At 44.6% G+C, this 26,412-nt stretch overlaps 1 protein-coding gene and 1 long non-coding RNA gene across 3 annotated transcripts in view; both read left to right on the top strand.

The window, feature by feature from the left end:
- The window catches only part of LOC309533420, a 149,877-nt gene that overhangs the window by 68,941 nt on the left and 54,524 nt on the right, over nt 1-26,412 (top strand). The gene's annotated exons all lie outside the window — the stretch shown is intronic.
- ARHGEF26 (Rho guanine nucleotide exchange factor 26) overlaps nt 7,087-26,412 on the top strand; it is a 70,199-nt gene continuing 50,873 nt past the window's right edge. The window contains exons 1-4 of one of the 2 annotated variants that reach the window (XM_082224064.1): nt 7,087-7,274; nt 9,299-10,412; nt 13,718-13,757; nt 20,583-20,728. In XM_082224064.1, coding sequence (XP_082080190.1) covers nt 9,348-10,412; nt 13,718-13,757; nt 20,583-20,728 — 1,251 coding nt within the window. In that variant the 5' untranslated portion in view covers nt 7,087-7,274; nt 9,299-9,347. Of the gene's footprint in view, nt 7,275-7,523; nt 7,609-9,298; nt 10,413-13,717; nt 13,758-20,582; nt 20,729-26,412 lie in introns of those variants that run through there. The other variant, XM_082224065.1, reaches the window with a different exon arrangement.

The following is a 26,412-nucleotide window of genomic DNA, read 5'->3' as shown; positions in this document are numbered from 1 at the left end:
CTCTTGTTTGCAATGTAACAGTTCCTCCCCCTCTCCCATGTAAATTAAAGGACATAGTTACAGAGATGAAAATAAGTACCTACAGCTTTAACCACAGAGCTAATTGGCTATTTATTTGCAATTTGTTTTGGAAGGTAAAAGAGGATCAGAGAAAGAGAGAGAGAGCGCCTTAAAGTACTGATTTATCATCTTAGATTGCCGAATATGTAACAAAAAACAAAAATCTCCCGTTTCAAAGAGGTTTTAAAAAGCTTGGACTGACTCCAAGGACACAGCTAAGTACTTCCTATTATAAGAATATTCCAAACACAGTCCTCATGTTCATTAGCTTTGAATTGCTTTCAGGCTGATTGTATTATTAACTTCTTTCATTCAAATAGACTGCCTACAAAAGGCCTTCTTGATATTGCCACTACCAAATCAGAAATTTCCTTTTAAGGAAATGTCTCTTGACTGAGAAGGGCGAGGTAGGGAGACAGAGGTCCCTGCATTGAGGAGCTTACAGTTTAAATCAGTGTTGGCCAAACTTGGTTTTCCAGCTGTTTTTGAACTATAATTCCCATCACCCCTGGCCACTGGTCCTGCCAGCTAGTGATGATGAGAGCTGTAGTTCAAAAACAGCTGGAGACCCAAGTTTGGGAAAAGCTGGTTTAATTTTCATTGTTTCATTCAATATAATATCTTTTCTGCCCAATCCTCCACTGCCTGTGTCAAAGTTGCCCAGAGCAAACTGGTCACTGTTGTCTGGCAGTAGATGGTGTTTTCCACATAGGAGGAAAGCTTGAGAGATGAAAAGGTCCGACCTTATGGGAAACATGTGACTGTCTAAAGCAGTGGTTCCCAAACTTTTTTTGGACCACTGCCCCCTTGGTTCTATAAACCCATTTTCCTGCCCTATAAGAAAGCATTCTTTAGTATAGCAGTTCATGCAAGTTCTACTTGCACACGATAAAATTCAAAACAGTAACAGTGAAGGTGGACTTTCCTTCAGTCTTTTAAGCTCAGGTTGGCCAGCCATCTGTCGAGGATGCTTTAGTTGTGATTGCATTGCAGGGGTTGGACTAGATGACCCTTGGGACCCATTCCAGTTCTACAACTCTTTGATTCTAAGTTTCCGAAGAAACTACTTCCAATTCATTTTTAAGCTTCGCATTTTTCACTTCTCAGATAACGTTTGATATTGAATTACTATTGCATACCGAAGGGCGGATTGGCTGTGCTCCCAAGTCTTTGTTCCAAAGCTTTTGGTGCGTGTATGTTTTGAGGTTGAAATTTGCAGCAAAAAGCAAACTCCTCCTCACAGAGGGGCCTTTGCCCAAGCACGAGGAAATTGGCAATACCTATACGGAAGGATTGGCTAGTGTGCACTCGCTTTAGCAGTTTCCTTTTAAGCTCAGTTTCAGAAACAATGACCTAAATATTTCAGAATGAATTCTAGTGGCAGGAAACTCGAAGGTGCAAGCCAAGATTAACAGCAATAAACAGAAGGCATGTGCAGCATGTTCCAAAATAATGTCTTTGCATGAAACTCAGGAATGGAACTAACTCCCAGATGCAAAGAAGAATATATACTCTGGAAGGCTTTGAATCTAACACTTCCAGAGTTTTAAAAGGACCTGATAGATAGCCTAACTTTAATGGTACAGAGTTTTCTACTCCTACTGGAACTTTTGGCCTCTTCTTCACATTATAGTTTTAGGTGCACCAAACAATGTAGCATGTGAATCGTCCAAACACATGTTGGCAAATGAATATATACAGTCATGAGAGAGCTAGGATTGATTACAGTTCCCTGCCAGGTGTATTCCCAGTGACAAACCCAGGTTTCTTACTGTGTAAAAGTCAGCCTAGGTCCCAGAGCTAATTCACCAGTCTCTTGTGCCCAATACTTCATCCCAGCTGCTAGAGGGAGCACTACCGCTATAGGTGAATTCCACCCGGTCCAGAGTTTGGCACTATACTTCAGCTTAAAACATCTCAACATTTTATCAGAACATATATCAACTTTTAGGTAAAGGTAAAGGGACCCCTGACCATTAGGTCCAGTCATGGCCACTCTGGGGTTGCAGCGCTCATCTCGCTTTATTGGCCGAGGGGGCCGGCGTACAGCTTCCAGGTCATGTGGCTAGCATGACTAAGCCGCTTCTGGCAAACCAGAGCAGCACACGGAAACGGTGTTTACCTTCCCGCCGGAGCGGTACCTATTTATCTACTTGCACTTTGACGTGCTTTCAAACTGCTAGGTTGGCAGGAGCAGGGACCGAGCAACGGGAGCTCACCCGGCAAGTCCTAGGCTCAGTGGTTTAACCCACAGCGCCACCCACGTCCCTTATATCAACTTTTAACTATGTACTAATTAAAAGTGATTTGCCTCATTCCATGACCAACCAGGGCATTCTAAGAAATCTTCATTCTTGAGTTTAACATAAAGGCACACAGCTGAATAATTACCCGGTAACAGGGAAAGACCTTGGCATGCCTAGTCCATATATTATACTCCCCAATCTTCTACAGTTTATAAATTGGGGTGTTCTTCCTTGAACAGCTGGTTCCAGGTTTAATCAAGCAGAGACATATGTAACTCTTGACTCTGAACAGGAAACACGTAAAATTAAAAGGTACCCTATGTATGAAAGTAATAAGACAGAGAGGGAAGAAGAATCTTTGTTTGCATCAGCCACTAGCCATAGCAATAAAATAAAACATAATGTACTGAAGATAGAGGTAAAAACTTAACCATACAAAATACATTCTGCAGGTTTACATCAATAATAGATCTTATTAGAATTGCCACTGCTAGTTTTCTTTTTTGCAGTTTTTGCTGTCACCTGGTTATCTCGATCTGCTAGAAGCAAGGACACAGTAGAAGTGGTTGAATAATATATTTCACTCTCAATTTAACCAAAAATTCTGTGTTGAGTGGGTCACAGAGATGAACCCTCTCCTTTTCCTGTGTTCAATTAGAATAGGGAGCAACCAGAATTCACTCATCTAGGGGTTCATTTGGTGCTGGCTATTATCAGAGAACTGTCAGGCATCCAGACAGCCATCTTCAAAGGAATATATAGGGCCCATTGCTGCGTTTATCTCACTTTTTTATGGTAGGAAGAATGATCCCTGGATTCAAGGATGCTTAGCCAGCCTTTTTCTTCCTGCTCCTCCAACCTTGGACCGAAGCATAATGATCATCGTGGCTTCCTTGAAATTTTGGTTTATACAATCTGCTCCTTCTCTACAGCACTCCAGGAAAATGAGTCGGAAAACTACATAACTTAACACTGGATTACAACTGTAGGACCACAGGATTAGTTATGTCCTTTTTGGAGTCACTTTCTTGGGCACCATGGAGAAGGAGCAGATGCACATGTTGTTAGTCTGACTCTCATCAAACCCAGCCAACGTGACCAATGGTCAGGGTTGGTGGAATGAGTATTTATTCATTTATTAAATTTGTATCCCACCCTTCACCCCAAAGGATCAAAATGTTAAAACAATACAATTTAATTAAAATAAAACATTTTAAAATACAATTAAAAATGATCTAAGAACATTAAAAAGCATTGAAGGTAAAGGTAAAGGGACCCCTGACCATTAGGTCCAGTCGTGACCGACTCTAGGGTTGCGGCACTCATCTCGCTTTATTGGCCAAGGGAGCCGGCGTACAGCTTCCAGGTCATGTGGCCAGCATGACTAAGCCGCTTCTGGCAAACCAGAGCAGCGCACGGAAACACCGTTTACCTTCCCACCAGAGCGGTACCTATTTATCTACTTGCACTTTGATGTGCTTTCAATCTGCTAGGCTGGCAGGAGCAGAGACCAAGCAACGGGAGCTCACCCCGTCGCGGGGATTCGAACCGCCAACCTTCTGATCGGCAAGTGCTAGGCTCTGTGGTTTAACCCACAGCACCACCAAAAGCATTTAGAACATCCTAAAAGCCTTTAGCAGCAGTCCAGCAATGTTTGAGGGGACAGTTTCCCTATCCTTGGTGTATTGTTAATGACACTGATTGGTGTTTAAATGGGAAGGCTGAGTGTTGAGGAGAAACCTATGCTCACAATCTGCTGCAGCCACAAAAAAGTAAGGCAAGAGCAGTGCTATTTTTCTAGAAAAAGAGGTGCCAGAATTCACCATGAACGCCTCCCTTGTTCTCTTATAACAGCAATGGCGCCCATCTGAGAGGTGCCAGAACTCAGTCCTGGCAAGTTCCAGCTGAAAAATCCCTGGGCAAGCATAAAGATCTATGTAGTCTAGCTTTCTGCTACTTCCCTAAAACTGGAATAATAATCAACAGCTGATGAGACAGCAAGTGAGAAAAGAAATGCCAGCCATATTCACCCTTAGGGAAAGGATTGGTTCTAAAGCTAAATGAACAGTAACTGCATTTCCTTTTTCCTGTACTAAGTTAAATCCTGTAATTATGTTTTTGACATTACTTCTTATTTATAAACTGTGAGAGAAGGTGCCTGGACATTTTAATGTGCACACTGGCTATCAGCCGCCCCCACCCCCCACTGCCATGTGGCTTCCTAAAGGTTCCCCATGAGGAAATGCAGTTTTTGGTCTGAAACAGGTTCCCTACCCCTGCTCTACAGAGTTGTAACTGCAGGCACTGCCCCAGGAACAGGATCTTGCCTCCGTACTGTTAAGATAGATGAAACATCCTCTAAGAATCTGGTGCCTTTAACAGACAGAGGCAGGACTCTTAGGAATTTATCATATGAAATTCACCTGCTGGATTTCTGGCTAGCAAGAGTCCTGGGAAAGAGAAAGAGTTGACAAATCTGCCTGTCCTCTAATGACTGCAACTGACAACAGGGAGACGCTGAGACATGAGTAGGGAGTCTCTTGCGGAGTATGTGAGAAGCAGAAGGCTTGATCATTGTGTTTATTACCTAAGAAGATGTTTTTCTTCTCCTTGAAGTCACACTGTGTACCAAATCCTTGTGAAATTGCGACATCCCTCAAACCACAGACTTCCATGCTTATGTGATTTATAAAGATTGCCAGCAACGCTCCTGTTTATTTCCTCTGGTATTATGACCAAATAGTTCTATCCTTTCTGCAGTGTTTGTCTCAAGCTTATTTTTGGATGCAGAAACAAAGGCAATAGCCACACAAAGAGTTGGAAGGGACCCTGAGGATCATCTAATCCAACCCCCTGCAATGCAAGGAATATGCAGCTGTCCCAAATGGGGAGTGAACCTGCAACCTTGGCGTTACAGAATTGAAGGTGGAGATCATCAGTTAGATCTCTCTCTGTGTGTGTATGCATATATGGTATGTGCCGTATGTATGTACTATACACGTGCTTGAGTGTTGTGTTTGGTAGCCCATAGGCCACATCCATCACTGACATGTAGCCCCTTGGAAATTGAAGCCCCAAAGGGAATTTTGTCCTAGGGCACTTGGAAGCAGCCAAGGCATTCCAATGGCCATGGGGGGGCGATTCCTTCTAATCCCCCTTCTCTACAAACACTACACATTGGGGCCAATGGTTGGTTGGGTGTACAAAGCTTTTTGCCTTTCCCCCCTTTCAATTCCAGGTGCTAAGTTGCTCCACTTAAAGCAGGAGTGGATAGTCAACCGAGGCACTCCAGATGTGGCTGAACTACAACTCCCATCAGCCCCCCAGCCAATAGTTGGGGATGGATGAAGTTCAGCAAATATCCGGAGGGCCAAAGATTGACCTACTCACCGACCCCCCCCTTGCCTTAAAGGAATCACACCATCCAGGTATCCACGTAAGCATGAACCCAATTCAGTCAGTGTCCCCCCAGCAAGATCAAGACACAGGTTCCTTAAGTACAGTGGTACCTTGGGCTACATACTGAAATATACTCAGAGTCGCAAAGTGATTTCATGCTCTTTATTCAGCTCATAGTGGTGAGGAGGAATGAAGGAATGTCCCCTCAAAGTATCTGCTTTATATACATTATTTACACAATGGGCTGCACATGATTGGCTAATTCCGGAATTCTACTGTAAGCCAATCAGGTTGTGGATTCACTTCTATCTGGAGCATGATTGGGTGGTTCCTGCCAACCAATCATAGTGCTGTATTGTTCTAGGACCAATCAGACTGCTGCAATCTGAATCCTATTGTTCTAGGAACAATCAGACTGCTGCAGTTTGGATCCTATTCAACTCAGTACATAACACATACGCTTCAGGTTACAGACTCCACTAACCCAGAAATAGTGCTTCAGGTTAAGAACTTTGCTTCAGGATGAGAACAGAAATCGGGCTCCGGCGGTGCGGCAGCAGTAGGGAGGCCCCATTAGCTAAAGTGGCGCTTCAGGTTAAGAACAGCTTCAGGTTAAGTACGGACCTCCAGAACGAATTAAGTACTTAACCTGAGGTACCACTGTAAAGGTAAAGGGACCCCTGACCATTAGGTCCAGTCGTGGCAGACTCTGGGGTTGCAATGCTCATCTCGCTTTATTGGCTGAGGGAGCTGGCGTACAGCTTCCAGGTCATGTGGCCAGCATGACTAAGCCGCTTCTGGCAAACCAGAGCAGCGCACGGAAACATCATTTGCCTTCCCGCCGGAGCGGTACCTATTTATCTACTTGCACTTTTGTGCTTTCGAACTGCTAGGCTGGCAGGAGCAGGGACCGAGCAACGGGAGCTCACCCCGTCGCGGGGATTTGAACCGCCGACCTTCTGATCGGCAAGTCCTAGGCTCTGCTTTAACCCACAGCGCCACCCGCGTCCCTTACTCATGACTTAATTCTAAAAGGCGAGGCTCTTTGGGAAAGGCTCAAGCCACTTGTGGACCCGAAAGCCCCCATCCTCACATTTCCGCGCGCTCTACCCGGACGCTCCGGCGGGGCAGGGGGCTGTTCACACGCCCTCGGCGGCCCTTCCCGCGCCTCTGCTCCGACGCCAGGGCATGCAAATCCAGGCGGCTGCTGCCGGGACCTTGGCAACGGCCGCGGCGCCATCTGGCCGTGCCCCGGCGGGGAGGCAGCCTCGCCTTTCGCCGCTCGGCCGGACGGCGAGGGCGGCGCTAAGGGCAGCGGGGAGGCGGCGCTAAGGGCAGCGGAGGGGGGGGGGGCCCGAAGGTACCGCGGCGGCGAGGAGGAGGGACGGGGGCAGGCAGGCAGGTCAAGTTCCCGCCGGGCGGTGCGCTCTGGCTCTAGGTCGGGACTCCCTCGCCGCCTCAGTCCTGGGAGAAGGAGACACGGCGCGGAGGCAGCGTCTGTTTTTGCAGTTGGGGCGGGCGGGCGCGCCGACCGAGAGCGCCCTCGCCTCGCGCGCACGCCGAAATGAGGTGAGCGGCTGCGCTTCGTCTGGGTGGGGCGCTTGGCGGGAAAGCGCCGCGGGGACCGTGCGCTGGGTTGGGACCTCCGTGGCGCAGGCAGGGAGGAGTCCCGCGCTCTCCTCTCGGACCTGTGGAAAAGAAAAGTTTTGCCTTAGTTGAGTTGGCCGCTCTTCCCAACTCCGCGCCGCCGCCGCCACCTCGGTGGGGAGGTCGCAGGAGCCGGGCGGGAAAGAACATGCAGAGCCCGCGAGAATGCTAAGAGAAGGGGGCGGTGGGAACGGGGCCAGGGGCTCTGCATGGAAGCTGAGGAGAAAGGCGTGGGAATTCCTGCAGAGCCCGCGAGGTGAAAGAGCGCGGCGGCCTCTCTTTTCTTTTTTAGAGGAAGGTGTGATCTCTTTTCATCTCGGAAGTCTTCCAAAAAATCACAGCGCGCGAGGAAGCCCGCATGCCAATAGCCGGTGACAATCCAGTTCAGGGGAGTTAAGTGGCTCATAACTCCCTCCTCGCCTCCGGTGGTGGGTAGTTTGTTGAGGGTTCACTTTTGAGGAGGACAACTCCGTGCATGGAAACAAGCCTCGCGGCATTGAATGGGCTTTCTTTCCTCTTCCATATATGCACTCGGAGGAAAGAAAGCCTATTACATGCTGTGAGGCTTATTTCCAAGCAAACATGCACTCAGGATCTCTGCCCGGGGCTCAGTGTGGGGACTTGCTTCTTAGTAAACGGGCTGCACGGGGACTGTGCTTCTTAGCTGCTGCAACCTTTAAAAAAATACCCAGCGCATTAGTTTTGGTGTGAGTTTTCGAAGGCGAGCACTTGCTTCGTCAAATGCATCAGTAGGAGTTGGCTTGCAGAAGTTCCTCCTGTATTCAGTGTGATCAGTATCACTGCACTTCCTTGTTTTCTTATCAGGTTGGAGATCAGGCTTTTGACCTGAACTTGAGGCAGGAACTAAGGAACTGTGCCACTCCGTTCTCATTTTAACTTCTGCTCCTTGGCTGTAGGAGCCTCATTTGCAGTGTCTGGAAAGCCTTTTGAAGACCCGGAGGTAGTTTCTGATGTTCATGGTGGTCTGCTGCTCTTTTATTTTTTAAAAAAAGCATTTCAAGTGTGTCTTTGGACCCCAGCCCTAGTTTTTAAGTAGCTCCACCCTCCTTTTCCCCCCAGTCATCAATTCATGACCTGGATTTGCCTCCAGCTGCTGGGCTATTTTCACATGTGTTAAATGGGTTGATGGTTAGGAATGCTGAGTGATGGAATAGTTTTGCTTGTTTCACCATGTGCCCAGGCCCTGGTTTGTTTGTTTTTTCCTTCTGCAGACTCCCTCCTTGCACCTTACCCCAAGATGCACCTATGGGCCATAGGTGCATGTTGGAAAAAGTGAAACGGATTGCATGTCTGCTGTAATGTCACTCTGCCTTCAGAACTTCATAAAATACCATTCAGAGTGCTTTAATTGCAGGAAATATTCTTTGGAGGGCTTTGCATGTAGGAAAATGGAGAATTCTTTATCTGTATGGTCCAACAAAAACAATAACTTTACCTGTTTTCTGTTTCTAGAACCACCATGGCAGCAACCACCTATACTAAATTATTCTTGGCAAGTGTTCTAGTTCTGTAATTGAATAGTTCCTCTGCTTTGTTGTTCAACAGCTAATGTACATGTAGGATAAGAAACTCCCTACAGTACTCTGCAGGTTTTTAAAATTAAGCTGGACCTTGCACTTGCTTTAAATGCTTCCACCTTTAACTTTCACCACATTGCCAGCCAAATGGTGCCTGGGTTGCTCAAACAAACCATGGTTAAGGAAGGGTGCTGAGTTCAGACATAATGCCATGCCGTAGTTAAAACAAACCAATATTTCTAAGCCAACAGCAAACCATTGCTTCCGATTGTGGTTTGTTGGTAGTAAACAAATCACATATAAGATGCTAGGTAAGGTTCATACCTAATTGTAATAGTTTTGTGTTATGTGTGTATCAGGCTACTGAATGATTGAAGTTTTACTTGCTTCTGTTTTCTTGTTAAAAAGGGCCATCTGCATTCCTCTCCCAATGTTGGGTTGACCGTAGCCCTTGGTTATGGACGGCCCAAATGAAGTGGACTTTTCCAACAACAACATTGCACCACTGTGGAGGAGGAGGTCAGCCCACCAGACCCATTTGCACACAAAGAACAAACCCAGGCCCCAGTCTTATCAGAGCTCCACAGGGGTTCTCTTCACGGATTTTCCCGTGGAAGACAAGGATACGTTTACTTTAACTCAGCCTGATGAAACTATAATTACTTCTCTGGACAGCAGATCCATTCAAAGGAGCCCTTTGCTTTTCAGCTGCGGCCTTGGTTCTGTGCCAAATGGAAAGGTTCGGTTTCCGGAGCATAAGGCTCTCTCCCCTAGGCTTTCTGACCAGTCACCCCAAGTCCTGAAAATGGTTTCAAATAATTCTATAAATTTTACAGCCAGTGGTCCTATAAATTCAGGAAGCGGCAAGCTAGCTCACCCAGGGAGGATTTCCAATCTAGCAGCACTTTGTCCAGAGAAGGAACAAATTGTTTTCTCATCAAGCCTTGGATTGTCGCCTACGGAAATCGTGCATTCGCCAAATAACAACACATCCACCGCCTCAGCATTGCAACCCAGCCAGCTTCCTAAAAGCTCAGAGAAGGCATCTGTTTGCCTGTCTGCTCCCTTGGAACAGCAGCATCTGCCTCTCCAAAGACTGCCGTCAAATCAGAATGAGCTTGCAGAAACGCCGCCCGTGGTTCTGAGTACGCACAGTCCTGCTGCGTTGAAAGTGGGGAAGCAGCAGATCATCCCCAAGAGTTTGGCTACTGAAATAAAAGTAACCAACAAAGCTAATAGCCAGAATGTGGAACCAAGCAGGAGGGTTCTCAAGGTCCGTAGCATGGTGGAGACCCTTGGGTTGCCTTTGGTAGCTGGTGGAGGCGAAGAAGCAGAAGCGGATGTGGACAGCCCAGGGATGCTGAAACGTAGTTTGAGGTCTACTTCCTATCGGCGGGCTGTTGTGAGTGGCATTGACTTTGACAGCAGTGCCAGCTTTAAGACAAAAAACAGAATGTCCCAGCCAGTTCTGAAGGCGGTTGTGGAAGATAAGGAGAAATTCTCTAGCTTAGGAAGAATAAAGGTAAGGAAATTGATGGAACTTGCTTTGTTAATGAGTTGCAATGATATGTAGGTTTTAAAAATGTGTTTTATTTGTACGCAAAATTTGCATCCTTGCTACCCTTCAAGCAGTTTAAAGTAGTGTGTCAACGTCATACCGACCCTGTGATATAGGCAAGAGATAGCGACTTGCTCATGGTAAATTCAGTGGTAATCCATCCTATAGTCTGCATTGATGTTTAGTGTGTTGGACACACCATCAAGCATGAAGGGAAGATGCAAGTCTGCAGACAGAAATTATGGGTTGTATCCAACTAAGTTCTGTTTGGAAATTAATGGACCTAGGTTGGTCATTGTTTTCAGTGGGTCTACTCTGAATAAAAGTAATATTGGATGCAATCTGACGTTTCCACAGGAAACGGACATACTTCAGGGGTAGAGCATGTGTGAAGGTCCTGTGTTCTGTCAATGGTATTTCTAGGTAGGGCTGGGAAAAATTCTTTGAAAGCAGCTTCCGGTCCTTACCAAAAATACTAAGCAAAGTGGCCCAGTGATCTCACTGTATAAGGCAGCTTAGTGTTAAGTTGGAGCAGGTTATCAGGTTTGTATTCCTCTATGAGCTATATTGGCTCATTGGTACGGTGGAGAATATTGGCAGGTGCAGCTCTCTCTGGACAGAATAATTGCCCTCTCCTTCCCACACATGAACGAATGACTGATCCATGCTGGAAGCAGAATGGGAGATTAAACCGCTCCATAGAAGGGTTTATTGAATTCTAAAGGAAAGTTGGAGGCTTTGTGGCAAGGAGGGGTAGTGCATTCTCCAGGGTCAGCTCTGTATTGTGACTCGTGTGTTTTGCTGCTGCGTGTGTCCAAAAACTTACCATCTGCCTTCAGTTTATCGGCACCAGCTGGAAAACAAATGGGCACTTCCTTTTCTTCCTGCATAGTCTTCTCCATCCAGCACTTGAATGTTGTGGTTCTCAACTTTGCAGCGATGATAGGAACAGAAAGCAAACAGAACTTAAACATGAATGCCATCTTCTTAGAGTGCGGGAGATTTTTTTGTAACATTTTTATCCTCTTTTGAGCTATAGTGTAATTGCAGCATCAGTACCTATTCTGTCAAGCCAAGGAAGTTCTTTGACGTAATATGACCAGGCTTCCTCAACCTCGGCCCTCCAGATGTTTTTGGCCTACAACTGCCATGATCCCTAGCTAGCAGGACCAGTGGTCAGGGATGATGGGAATTGTAGTCTCAAAACATCTGGAGGGCCAAGGCTGTAATATGACCCTTTGAAATTATTTCTTAAAGAGGCACATTAAGATGTGCTGCTTCATTTGTGAAGTTGGTGGGAAGCTCCTGGCTAAGAAACCCATTGTGACTTACTTTTCATACACAGGTTGACGAATCTTGGCTGGCTTTAGTTATTCAATTGAAAACTGGTTGTCACCCAGAACCCCTTCTGCTCCTGGCCTTGTGCTGTGTGTCTGAAATACAGCAGGCATTGGAGCAGGGGAGAGAGGGGGGCATTTTTGCTCAGTGCTGAAGCAAGGTGGGTGGGTAGAGGCTTGCTGTCGATCTGACTGCGTCTTGCTTTGTTGGACTCCTCTGTGGCAGTATGATCTACGTAACTGCACTTCAGTCACACTTGTTTGTGAATCACATGGGTCAAGTACAATGACATACCCAAAAGCTGCAAAAAGAAAGAGAGGTGCAGGTACTCTTCTTTCTCCAGTGCATTAGCCTGTGCAGATTGAGCAGGCAGCACTGATCTTATTGGCAAGGACTACTTGGAACTGTTGATTGCGGGACATTGCAGGGCATAAATGTGCCCAGATGATCTTACCCTTTAAATCCATCCTGCAGACAAGCATACAGAAACAGGAACCAATAGCTGATTCTCATCCATTACTGACCGCTGAATACAGGTTTGTCACCTGTACCCCACTTACCACATCCCTTTGTATGTGAACAAAGGAAATAATTCTATATGCAGGCAGCATTTGCATAACACTGCTTTTGCACCTAAGCTAAACCATTGAGAAGTCTAATGAGGAAAGTTAGGTTAAACATATGTAAACAGCAGTTATGCATAAGCAGCATTTATAGTAGTCATTTTACTCTAATGTCTTTGCTAAAGTAGAATGCTTAATTTAATCCCCATTTTAAATATGTTTGAGTAATAGCCTTGCAGCCTGATCACACAGTGGATTTATGTCCCAGGTAAATGTCATAAGGTTTCAGGCTTAATTATATTGTGTCTAGATAATGATGCATTAAGATGCTGCTAAAGGAATGTTTAAGATGATGCGGAAAACTTTGATTGCCTGAACGTGTCATAATTTTGATGTTTTTAATTTGCACCCTACCTTATGGGTCCTGGATACCTTTAATAACAAACATTTGATTAAAATTTCTGTAGGATGCCTTAAAATTGCATAGTGAAGCACTCAAGGGCTAACCATAATTAGGGGTCCTGCATCTAAACACACCTCTGTGTAGCAGAGTGGACACTTAATTATTTTGCATTCATGGTGATATACATAGTTGGTTGTTTTTACACTAGTGTACACCTATTTAAGTGGATTATCTTGTGAAGTGGCCATCAGCAAAACATCTATAAACCATTGCTCAAGAGCAGCCTTTCTTAGCCTGGTGCCCCCAAACACTTTGGAAGGCAGCTCCCATCATCCTTGACCATTCTGGCTGGGGTTGATGGGAATTGCAGTCCAGTGGCATATGCAGGGCAGCAGATTGATGCAAAGGCTACACTAGAGGAAACTGTTCTACAGCAAATGGGAGACAACCTTGCCTGCCTTAGACAAATGCAATCGACTTTAAAGACTGTTCCAAACAAATGAAGTCACTTGCATGTTTACTAAATGAAAATATTTCTATGTTTTTTTTTAAAAAATGGAGTTTATTCCATTTAGAGATAGAAAATTCATTACTAAAATGCATCATGTGATGTAATCTGGTGTACACGTGAACCTCCTCCATTTTCAGATTTCTATTAATTTTAGTGAAGATAGCAAGAGCGTGTGCACATTTTCCCTTGAAAGGGTCTAATTGAGGGCCACAACTTCCCAAACTTATAGACCTGTTGAGATGGCTGACTTCTGACATGACTTGATGATCCATCCTGTAACAGGAAGGGAAGGGGGCATTTCTTAAAGTAAATCATTTTATGTATCTTATTTGAACTTTATTTTTATGCAAAGCATAATGAACTCAGTTTGGGGGGGGGGGTTGCTGCTTGCTGAACCTTCTTGTTTTCACTGGTTTGCTTTTCCTTTCTCTCCCCTCTTTTAAAATAATCTTAGAAGAAAATGCCAAAAGGACAAGGGACCTTTGATGGAGACGGTAAGAACACTTTTTTTGGACAATTTAATGTGTGAAACCTCAAAAAGCATGTATGAAGAAACTGAGCCAAATGAGTTGTGTGTTTTAAGCAAATTCATGTATAACTAAATTGTCATATATATATATATATATATATATATATATATATATATATATATATATATATCACACCATCACACCTCCAATGAATTCAGCTTGTTGAGGTAGGCCTAAAAGTAAATAGTAAATGGGATTGTATGCACCTGAAGAGTTTTCCAACATTGTATTGATGTTTCAGAAGGTTGTGATTGTGAAATCACCTTTTGCAAAATAGGCAATTTCAAAAGTGCCCAAATTTGTGTTTCTTTGCCTCTTGCATTTAGCTATCTCTCTTGTCAAATGTTGCAGTTTATTGCTGATAGTTCCTGCTTTGTGAATGTTGTTGTTCAATGTTTTTGTTGTAAGTTGGCATAGATAATATGATGCAGGCAGTCTTAGAAACCTGGATAGAAAAGTTAGGAGCTAAATGGCTCTTGGGACCTGGGTTGTGGGTGCCAAAACAGAATGTCTAGTCGCCATTGGCAACACTTTTTATTATTTTGATAAGAATGAACTAATATGCAATTCACATAAGTGACAAATTGTTAATTTCACATTTGTAACAGAAATTGTTAATACATGTTTAATTTGCTGTTTACAATAAAAATATTGGCACCATACTTCAGTTTTCAAAACACTCTACTCTTTATTGTTAAACTCCTTAACATATTGTCTATCCTTAACCTATACTTTGAGGCTTCAAAGCACATACATTTCAGTAATCCTTGAGTGTCAGCCAGGCACAAAAAAATGGTGCCCAGACTTTTAGAGGTGAATCTTTAGATGCTAAATGCGCCTGGTGCCCTGCTAATTTTGAACCCTGGATGTAGGTGACTCATAACTGAACAAATAAATATCACAGTTGCTTCTTTATAAATACTGCAAGCCATCAGTCTTGGCTATAGTAAAATACCTCTGCATTAACTCCTCCCCCTTATTGCATTTGCCCTAAAGTCTATCATGAAGATCTGTTTGCCATCACCATTGCCTCTTTCTCTTCCATACCATTTCGTTGGTCACTTCAGGTGGTATTCAGCTAAGTTTTTCTCAGAGCACACCCATGGAAATTAATGGACCTAACTTAGTCTTGGCCATTAATTTCAATGGATTTCCCTCCGAGAAAAACTTTGCTTTTGTTTGTGGGCTGGATCTATTCAAAAATTTCAGGCATAGTGAGGGTTTACTTTTCAGAACTTTTACCTGTGCTTATTTCACTCTGGCTCTGTCACAACTTCAACCAACCTGTTTTTCCTCATTCAACTTTCAGTATCAATTTTGATCTAGTTCCTTCTTGCAGTGCTTCAGTTCTCATTACTTTGAAACAATGCCATGTTCCATTCTATGATGTCAATCAACTGGTAATGCCTTTTGGGCTACTGGACAATGGTTCAGTTGCTTGACAGAGCCTTTAAGCCAGTGGTGTTCAAACTTTTTTCAAAGAGGGCCAGATTTGATGAAGTGAAGGGCTGTGGGGGCCGACCATAAGGCCAACCAAAGTTGTTGACCTCCTTTTTTAAAGATTTTACCCCAAAGTTGCTTTTTTTAAGGTTGGAGTCGTTGAGGTTTTTTTTAGGATTGAAGTTGTTGAGGGGTTTTTTAGGATTTTATCCCAGGAAATAATCTGCCACAGGGGCCGGATTAAACCGAACGGCGGGCCGGATTAGTGTCCCCAACCAGAGTTTGGACATGCCTGCTTTAAGCCATTTGCTGTTTCCATCATTATATATTTATGTATGATACGTATTTTCTGACACTTTATAATTTCTAAGGTGGCTTTCAAGCTAAACTGTCAAGGGCACAACAGCTGGATACGTGACATAGGAAACTGAAAGAAGTGAGTTTGTGGCCACTGAGAGGGTCAAGTTTAGTTGCTGCCTCCACTCAACAAAGAAAACAAATAAAGGGAGAGCAGTGATGGATGAAAACACACATATTCTCACCTTATGCAAAAATACTCAGAGATAGCTCCTACAGAGTCCACAGAGGCTTACTCCCAATTAAATGTGCATAGGATTGCCTTCACACCTGCAGCCTCCAGCCAGGGCGGAGGGTGGGATGCAGGCAAAACACTACTTCAACTATGCCAGCCTGGAACTGATGTAGCATCAGGTCACAGTGCCATCAAATGATGGCACTCAAACTGGCTCAGAGCTCCCCTGCCACTGAAGCACCCTGTTTTGGGGACTGGTGGATCTGTTTGTGAGGTGAGGGACCACTGCAGTGGCTTAGGGATTTAAGTTGCAGCCTTAATGTAAACTTATTTGTTCTTACTCAGGATATCCATTGTAAAGTTAAAAACAACAACAAGAATAAGAACTTGGTTCTCTTTATAATCTGTATCATTCCATTCTTTGGCCATGTCTTGTCTTCCAACTTTATAACTGTTTTATGTGGCCTTTTCTGAATTCCCCACCGTTGTGGGTCCGTATTATGCCTCAGAACAGAAGGCATCATCATTCCCTCTTGTATTTTATTCTTTAGCTGTTTTGTCGCCTTAATATAGGGGCACCTCAGGCCTTGGGCCTGAATGTGGGCTTCCAAGCCTTGCTCTTGGGCCTTGCAACTCTCCTCAGGCCTTTCCCACTTCCTAGGCTACACCTCTCACCAGTCCTGCTCCATGCTCTCCTTGAGTACTGTTGAGTAGCAGGAATGAATTTAGGGTAATGTTTCCTGTTTGCCTGGATGCAGAGAAGGGGCTGTAGGTAAATGTAGAAACCTCTGACGTGGTTGGCATGTAGCCTACTATGGAAAAGTAAGAATCGAACTCTCGTTCCACCTACTTGGCTGCTTTCACCACTGGCATGCAGCCCTCAGAAGCTTGCATGTGAGGAACTGTGGCCCTGACAGAGGTTCCCCACCTCCACTTTAATATATGATGGCAGCGAAAGTGTGAAAACCCAGTGCTAAATTCAGTCCTTTTGCAGACCAGATGTTTGGAACCAAACCATGGGCTTAGAGGAATTAAAAAAAAAAAATTAAAAGAATTGGCAGTAGTTTAAAGCCTTCTGACTCTTGTTAGCAATGGCAGTAACTTCTATGTTGCACAGGGTGGAGGCCTCGCTTCTGTGACCAGAATGGTTCATTAGTGGTAAGGGTCTGAAACCACAAGGAGGCGTTTACAATAACATTTTCTTGCTAGTAGTGCTGAGTTCTGCCATATGAGAACTATATTCTCCTTGAATATAGGCAGAGAGTAAAAAATTAATTGTTTTCTCAAAGTTTCCATGTGCAGAAAATTTTAGCTTTGACTGGATACTGCATCTTTTTGATATCAGTATTTCCGATTAGGAAGCTGAGTCAAGACAATTGGTTTACCTCGCTGCGCTAACTGGCAGTGGCTCTCCAGGGTTTCAGGCAAGTGCCCTCTTTTCAGAGCTACCTGGAGATGTGGGGATATTGAACCTGAGATGTTCCACACGCAGAGCAGATGCTCTACCATTGAGCTAGAGCCGTTATTGACTGTTTATGGCAAGTAAATTGCCTTGCTGGTGATTTTATGGAAAAGCAGATGAGAAATAAAATTAAGTAGTTATTGTTCTATTGTAATTGACAGATTAAGGTGTTTTAGATGTAATGGCCTCATTTGGACTGCCAAACTTTAGCTTTGAAAACTAAGATATGTGTGAACTTTAGGCACCTGCAAGCAGGGGCAGAGGAAGGAGGGTGCGGTGGGTGTGGGCCACTCTGGGTGTCACCACTTGGGGGGTGACAAAATGCCGGGTGGCACTCACCGTGGGGCCTGCAGTGCGCCTGAGCCACGCGTCTCGCCCGCTGCCTCCCCCCCCCCAGCTGTAGGGCAGCTGAGGGGGAGGAGGCAGGCAGACTCTGGAGGCCCCGTGGTGTGTCCCGCCCCTTGGGGCGGCTTGCCCCGCCCTTGCCCCGCCCCTATGGGCAGCGTGTGGCGCCCCTGGGCGCGCTGCCCCAGGCACACGAGCAGCTTCTCTCCGCCGCTGCCTGCAAGCAATCACTTTTCTCCTCCCTTTATGCATGTGTGTGGGCATACAAGTCAGCAAATTGCAGTTAACCAGTTCTGCTGAAATTGGGAAACTCTGGTTAGTGGCTTTTAAACTTCCCTTTCACTTCAATGGAAGAGGCTTGATAATCTGTATAGGCTTCCTTTGCAGCTTTTAGAGTTGTACCTCTATTGAAATGCATGGAAAAATTCTTTGGGGAAAGGGGTTCCTTATGCATTTATTGCATACAGTGGTACCCCGCAAGACGAATGCCTCGCAAGACGGAAAACCCGCAAGACGAAAGGGTTTTCTGTTTTGGAGGCGCTTCGCAAGACAAATTTCCCTATGGGCTTGCATCGCAAGACGAAAGCCCATAGGGAAATGCTGGCGGTCGGGAGCAAAGACTTTCGCCCACAGCCGGCCTTCAGAAGAGGACCTCTTCTGAAGGCCGGCGGGGGGCAAAAGTCTTTGCTCCCCCCCCGCCTGCCTTCCCCCCGCCTGCCCCGGGCGATCTTAAAATGCTGGCGGGCGGGAGCGAAGCGTTCGCTGCAGACCCCCAGCATTTTAAAATCTCCAAGGGACAGCAGAGAAGTCTCTGTCCCGGGGAGATTTTAAAATGCTGGGGGTCGGGAGCGAAGCGCTGCCGACCCCCAGCATTTTAAAATCTCCCCGTGTCCCGGTAAGGTTTTAAAATGCTGGGGGTCGGGAGCGCTTCGCTCCCGACCCCCAGCATTTTAAAACGCTGTTCCGAAGGGGGGGCGGGAAGACCTGCCCCAGCCGCCCCACTTCGGAACGCTGTTCCGAAGCGGGGAGGGGGGCGGGGACACCTGCCCCAGCCGCCCCACTTCGGAACGCTGTTCCGAAGCGGGGCGGGGGGCGGGGACACCTTCTGAAGGCGGGCAGGGGGCGAAAGTCTTTGTCCCCCCTGCCTGCCTTCCCAGGGGCTTTTAAATCGCCCCGGACAGCGGGGGTGGGAAGAAAAGCCCTTGTACCCCCCCCAAGCCTTCAGAAGAGGTCCGGGGACAGACTGTCCCCGGACCTGGTCTGAAGGCGGTTTCCCTAGGAACGCATTAATTGATTTTCAATGCATTCCTATGGGAAACCGTGCATCGCAAGACGAAAAAACCGCAAGACGAAGAGACTTGCGGAACGAATTAATTTCGTCTTGCGAGGCACCACTGTAATCATTTGGGATGCTGGATAAAAGGCTGAGAGGTCTTCCAACATTAAGGGCAGTGGAATGCCTTCTTTATTATTGTTTATTGAATTTGTATCCAGCCCTGCCTTCTGAAGGGTGGCATAGATTCCAGGCACAGTGCTCTTGCAACCTCCCCTCCTAAATATGTTGTCTGTCAACCTTATCTCCTTGACTCCTAACAAAATAACGGAAAAAGTTTTGAATACTTTGAAAACAGAACTCAAAAGCTGCTTTGAACTTGCAGTCAGAATAAATAAATGAAATAACAGACGAAACTAGATTAAGTTAATATATTCAGTACAGTGGTACCTCTAGTTACGAACTTAATTAGTTCCAGAGGTCCGTTCTTAACCTGAAACTGTTCTTAACTACAGTGGTACCTCAGGTTACATACGCTTCAGGTTACAGACTCTGCTAACCCAGAAATAGTGCTTCAGGTTAAGAACTTTGCTTCAGGATGAGAACAGAAATCGTGCTTTGGCAGCGCAGCAGCAGCAGGAGGCCCCATTAGCTAAAGTGGTGCTTCAGGTTAAAAACAGTTTCAGGTTAAGTACGGACCTCTGGAACGAATTAAGTACTTAACCTGAGGTACCACTGTAGAGGCGTGCTTTCGCTAATGGGGCCTCTTGCTGCCGCTGCGCCGCCGGCACACGATTTCCGTTCTCATCCTGGAGCAAAGTTCTCAACTCGAGGTAATTCTTCCAGGTTAGCAGAGTTTGTAACCTGAAGCGTTTGTAACCTGAGGCGTTTGTAACTCAAGATACCACTGTACTATATACTGGTGCCAGAATTCAGGTTTTGCAGCTTCAGTAGTTGGTATTTCTGGTAGAGAATTTTAGGTGCTTAGGCCTTAAAACTGCTAGTTTTCATTTACATCAACACTTTTCATTTGATTATGCAGCTAGTGGTTTGCAGCAAGTTACTATGAGATTAATAAATTATTGGACCGTTAACTTTCTTTATTAGGTTGTTATATTATCCGCATTTAAAATAAAATCAAGGAAAGCTGTATTTAATAACCTGTGTAAATTATTCAGCTCAAGCAAATGCACATCAGGATGCTTATCATGCATATTTTTTTTATTTTTTTTGGGGGGTGTTTCCACTATCATCTGTGGGGCAGGAGGAGAATAAATGTGTGGCATCAAAGTTTGTTTCCTGGGAATTTCCCTGAGATGTTATCATACTCTGCATGCACATGTTTCAAGCCTACCTTTACTGTCCTGAAGACTAGAGTCCTTACTTAAAACGAAATCCCTGCTTTTTAATTGTGTGCTTGCTTGGAAACACCCAGAGCCTAGTTTATTAACTAGTTAAATCAGGTGTCTTTCACCCTAACATTTCGTATTCTATTAAGCACAAGCTCTCAAATAATAAAAGTGTTTCTGGTTTTTCCTTAACAAAGAACACAGGCTATTATTGAATTCGGGTGGAAGGCATCTTTTTGGTGGTACAGTGATCTATTGTTACTTTAATATGTGCTATGCTCTCCCATTGTCCTGAACAAGCCTCTATCTTTGTCTGCAGAGTTTGAGAGGCATATTCATAATAATGTTACTTAGAACCTCTCCTTAAATCAATTTCTTTTTCGTGTAGAAAATGCTGTGTTGTATCAGAACTACAAAGAAAAGGCTCTGGATATAGATTCTGATGAAGAGGTAGAATTGAAAGAACAGAAGTCAGATGAAAAAATAGTTATTCAGTACAAACCTCTGAGATCAACATGGAGTCAGTTGTCTGCGGTAAGTGTCATAATGTTAAATAGCCCGAAGCCAAACTGGAATGCAGCAGTGCTTATAAGCGAGTCTCTTTTATCTCCCAGTGTCCTTTTCAACCCAACATTTTATAGCTTTTCGTTTGCCCTCAGAACTACTTCCTGAAGTGAAGTGTTTATGGGTATGCAGCTAATACCCAATGGTTGTAATTGGTAAAGAGGTACAGCTGCTAGACTTGCATTCCTAATTTTGTTTGCCTTATGGGTTTTTTTCTTTTTTATGCAAGCAAACCACAAGTCGCCAACTGTGTTAGAACTTCAGGGTCCCTCTGCTTTGGAATTTAAATTGCAGGGAAGGGGGCAACCCTTAGAGCATGTTCGGTAAAATAGCCATATGGAGAGAATTAATGAAAATAAGTATCTTGAAAATGGAGAGGATAAGCAAAGAGGCTTGTTTATTCTAATGTCGTTCTGCGGGAAATTTAGGTCTCACAACACGCCAGCACAGACAAACACTGGCTCTCTGCAAATCATAGTTTGTAATACATGTATGTACCAGAGTGGAGCCATAGCAATAGCCTCAAAGCAGCAGCATCACTGTGTAAGGATGGGGGGGGGGGTTGCCACCTTGCCCCTCTAGTAAGGTGCAGTGCTGCTAGGAGAATATTTCTGCAGCTCCACCCCACCAGGTGAGTCACTTTCTTATCTTCTCTGTCTGCTGGAGGAGGAGGAGAGAAGAGTGTGTTTGAGCCCAAGGCTGCATGTTGGCATTGTACCAAGCAATATTTTAGCACTGTGGTTGGTACTTTCATGTGGCTGCTCGTCAGACCATTCCATGGGGATTGGGACTCTGTAATGGGAAGCAACCATGTTATATCACCTGAGGTATTGGCAGGCTCAACATTACTAGAGCAGCGTGGGAACTGATCGTGCTGAAGCAACAGCCATGCCACTTAAGGCAGAAGTCGCCAATTGAGTGAAAATTTGCATTCTAGAGAAAACGTTGTGGGCATCATTCTTCCCCCACCATCCCAACCAAGCACATACCACAATCTATTCTACTGTCTAAGGCTTCTTTCAAGCCTAATTTCAGAGGGGTGGAGGGGACCCTGCAGGTGCGGAGGAAGACCTTGGTTGACACATGTGCAGTTGCCACATGTGTGAACCCAGTGTTGAGATAACGGCATTAGAATTGTACCTATGATAGGCTAGAGATATTAGCTTCCCTGCAGTTTCACAGATAAGGAAACAGTTAAGCAGAAGAAAACTGCAAGAGGTCAAAGTTCTCCTTTTTGTTTGTGTACTGTATCTGCTATGGTTACAAGTGCAATTTAATTAAACACTCAAGAGGTTTGTGGTTGGCTTTTAGTATATGATTTTAAAACTTTGCAACAGCTTTTAGCAGTAAGCATTTATTCTTATTATTAAAATAAGTGAATGCAAGGAAAGAACAGGTTCATGACTTCACTCCCTGTGAAGAATTGTCCTCAGTTTTTTTAATGGTGGCAAATGGCTATATTTAGTGTGTCTTATTTGAATTATTTGATACAGTAGAATTTGAAGGAAGGAATCAGACGGGGATAAATTACATGAATCCTTGGAAACCCATTCAGTGATGCTTGGGGGGTTCATTTAAATCATGTTTCACAGTCAGACCTACACAGTGCATGATACAAGAAGCCACATGACAGCCCACAAGTCATGTTTTGTGGACTAAAAGGTGCCTGGAAGTCTCTCCCATCCTCTGCACGCCATTCTTACAGTTTCAAGGCAAGGACTAAAGCCAGAAGATTTGCTGAGATCTTAGTTTGGCACTATATACAACTGGTGGAGTGCATTTTGGTTTGGATCATAAATTCTGCAATAGCTGTAGTTGCTTGGAGCAAGATTATAAGGCTCCTATGTTACTGAGATGGAAAGGAAAGCCGCAACTCTGCATTGCACTGTGCATTGACAATTAATACAAAGCGTGTGATTTTGTGTGATCAGCTGATGAGCGGAAACCCCCATGCGTTAGGGCAACTTCTCTTGTGAAATGACATGTTAATGTTGTGAATGAATGGAGAAAGCAAGCTGTTACTCATCTGTTCATAATAAAATCTGGCCTTGGTCAGACCACACCTGGAGAACTGTGTCTAGTTCTGGGCACCACAATATAAGAAGGATATTGACAAGCTGGAATGTGTTCAGTGGAGGGCGACTGAGATGAGCAGGGGTCTGGAAACCAAGCCTTATGAGGAATGGTTGAGAGAGTTTGATATGTTTAGCCTGGAGAATAGGAGACGGAGAGGAGATATGATATCACATGATGTCACATGGAAGATGGAGCAAACGTGTTTTCTCCTGCTCTGGAGGGTAGGACCTGAAACAATGGATTCAAGTTACTACGAAGGAAATTCTGATGCAACATCAGCAAGAACTTTTCGACGGTAAGAGCTGTTCGACAGTGGAACAGACTCCCTTGGGAGATGGCAGACTCTGCTTCATTTGGAGGGTTTCAGTGAGAGGTTGGATGGCTACCTGTCAAGGATGCTTTAGCTGAGATTCCTGCATTGCAGGGGGGGTTGGACTAGATGACCCTGGGGTCCCTTCCAACTCAAAATTCTACAATTCTATGAAAATGTTGCGATGAAAACATTGGGTCCATTCGTTTCAGTGGGTCTACTCTGAATAAAAGTTAGTGGAAAACAACTTACGATATGCAAATCATTTGTGTGCATGTGTGCAAATGTAAATATTTTTTGGGATCCTAAGAACTGCAAGTGGACTTCTGCTTCTGGAACAGATCGTTCTAGTCCATTCTCTACTATAGTAGCATAATTAACGCACCTCCTCCAAAAAACATCAAGGGGCTTAATAGGACCAAGATGTGCAGCGTGAGGCCTGCGTATGGAGGAGGGGAATCTACTGAAATTAGGACCTCACCCTAGTTATGAGCAGATGTGTCTTTATTTAAAATATTTTAGTGTTGCCTTTAAGTGAGGTGTGTGTGTTCCCAGTTAAAATACAATGCAGTGCAGCTACAACAATAAAAGTATCAAAACCTGTGTAAATACACTGCACACGGCTACCATTCTAGAGGTGTGGTGCCGCTACAGAAAAGGACATTTCCCTTATGCTCACCGATCTTAATTGATCTCACATAAGGATCTCAAAAGTATTAAAACCAATCTCAGAGTATGGAAAGGGTTGTATGGGTGGAGGCTGACCACTTGAACCCAAATCTCTTCACATATTTTACCACTGTGCTGCTGTTTTCATGCAATATGTTTAATATAGCTGTTTGCTTCTCTCTACTTAATTGACTTGATGGAAAAAGCAGCATTGAATGGGAACAGAAAGTCTTTTGAAAACAATTCCGAGGCCTCTGAGACATGATACAGTTAAAGCGTTCCCTCCCCACCCCACTTTTTAAAGCCCTCTTTGTTTACAGTTCTGTGGCTATAACTGGAGAACTAATAAATGCTACTATGCCCCATTCACAGTATGCAATAAATGGAGGATAACTTGTGTATGAGAGATTACATGAGCTGTAAGTCTATTTGGGAAGTGAAGGGGAAATTATATTAGAATGTTTTTAAATGATGCTGAACGTTAATAGCTTCATTCGACAAGTTGAGCTAGAGAGAACTATGTGTGATACTTACACTCAAAATGTGGAAGTGAAAATACTCCACAGTATTAAGTTGAAAGGAACCCACTGGGCTAGATTATAAACAGAACTAAAATGTGTACTGCATTCCTGTGATTGGACTGCAATTCTATACCGAATTTTCTAGGTGCACTAGTGGACTCAGTGGAACTTAATTTTGAGTAAACGGGTGTTGTAATACACTGGCAAACTCAGTTCTTTTCATAAGTCTAAAAATAACCATTTAAGCACCCACTCCTTTTCAGTGGATTGTATTCAGCTAACACTCAGAGTCTGTGGGTTATGTCCCAAGACACTGCGTGTGTTGGTGAAATTGTGTATACAGTCATACCTCGGGTTAAATGTGCTTCAGGTTGAGCGTTTTCAGGTTGTGTTCCACGGGGACCCGGAAGTAACGGAATGGGTTGCTTCCAGGTTTTGCCACTCGTGCATGCGCAGACGCTCAAAATGACATCATGCACAGAAGCAGCGAATCGCAACCCGCGCAGACACGAGTTGCGTTCTGCTCAGGATGCGAACGGGGCTCCGGAACGGATCCCGTTTGCATCCAGAGGTACTATTGTAATTGAAACCCATTGAAAAAGCTGGCAAACACCCCACCTCCCTTCCGCCCTTTGAGTGATGTTTCAGTGACATCTTTCTGGCATTTCCAGGTCACTTCTGGATTCGGTGCGATGCGCGTATACACAGTCATGCACGTATTGAACGCGTGTCAATGGGGTGGGGTGGGGCCTGCCTGTAGAGTTGTTGAAATTAAGGTACCTAAGTTAGTCATTATCATTTATTCCATTAGGTTGGCTCTGAGTAGACGTTAGCTGAATACCTGGTACTTTTAAACTTATATTTATTGGATACATGTCTGTCCTGTTAAAGAGTTTCTTTCTATGCTGCCTTTTGGCCCAAGAGGCCTCCAAGGCTAGGAATGGGTCAATTGGTAGAGCCAGAGGTACAGCAGTAGCTTCCTGGCAGCAAAGGTGCTGCTTCTTTTCGAAGGGATGAGGCTGCAGCAAGGTCAGGGCTGTGCAGGTGCAAAGCCACAAACGCTTGGTTGGTTCTGCCTGTGAGCTTACGCTGCCCCTTTTGTACATTTTAATTTGGAGGATGGCCAAGCAGCAGGGTCATTGAGGTAGATAGCGGTGTTGCTTGAAGTATTTAGGTCTTTGGTTACAGTGGTACCTCGGTTTAAGAACAGCCCGGTTTACGAACTATTCGGTTTACGGACTCCGCAAAACTAGAAGTAGTGTCCTGGTTTCTGAACTTTACCTCGGTCTAAGAACAGAATCTGAACGGTGTAAGGGCACCGGCAGCGGGAGGCCTCATTAGGGAAAGTGCGCCTCCTGTTAAGAACAGTTTGGATTAAGAACGGACTTCTGGAATGGATTAAGTTCGTAATCTGAGGTACCACTGTATTAAAGATTTAAAGGTCAAGAAAAACACTCTTGTCCTTTTGGACTTGGAGGTCTTTTGGGTGGGTCCAAATCTTAACATCTGTTGAAACCTCTGCTTCCTCCTGATTCAACAAAAAGTCATACAGGTGTTAGGGGACCACAGCTCCCATGATCCCTGGCAATTGGCCATGCTGGCTTGGGCTGATGGAAGTTGGACATGTTCCCCATCTCTCAGATGTTGCTTTTTATGCATAGATCTGAAAATGCTTTTTTGTTGTTGTTCTATTTGTATGTTGTGATGTACACATGGATACTTATTGTGCACGCTTGTGAGTGTCTCTGGTCAGGCTTGCACGCAGGAAACAAGTCCCAACTGGAAGGAAGAAACCAGCTGGGGAGTGGGGCATCTGCAAATCAGTATCAAACATCACTGCTCAGATAAAAATGTTAGAAGAAAATCACAACTATACAGGTATTTCCTTCAATGGCTGTAGAACGGGCATGCTTTCACCAATAATCTGGGTAAACCTACTGTGAAGTTCTGCTTTTATATATGTATAAAAGTGTAGGACTACACAAACAGTAATTTGTTAAATCTAAAACTTTCATTTTTGTAAGCACAGTTTAATGTCTCAAATTGTTGATTAATTAACCTGACATTTTGAACATGTG

The sequence above is a fragment of the Podarcis vaucheri genome (genome assembly GCF_965113315.1).
Source record: "Podarcis vaucheri genome assembly, chromosome: 5".
In the NCBI taxonomy this organism is placed as follows: domain Eukaryota; kingdom Metazoa; phylum Chordata; class Lepidosauria; order Squamata; family Lacertidae; genus Podarcis; species Podarcis vaucheri.
The sequence above is the reverse complement of the archived record's forward strand: the minus strand, read 5'-3'. Positions and strand labels throughout refer to the sequence as shown.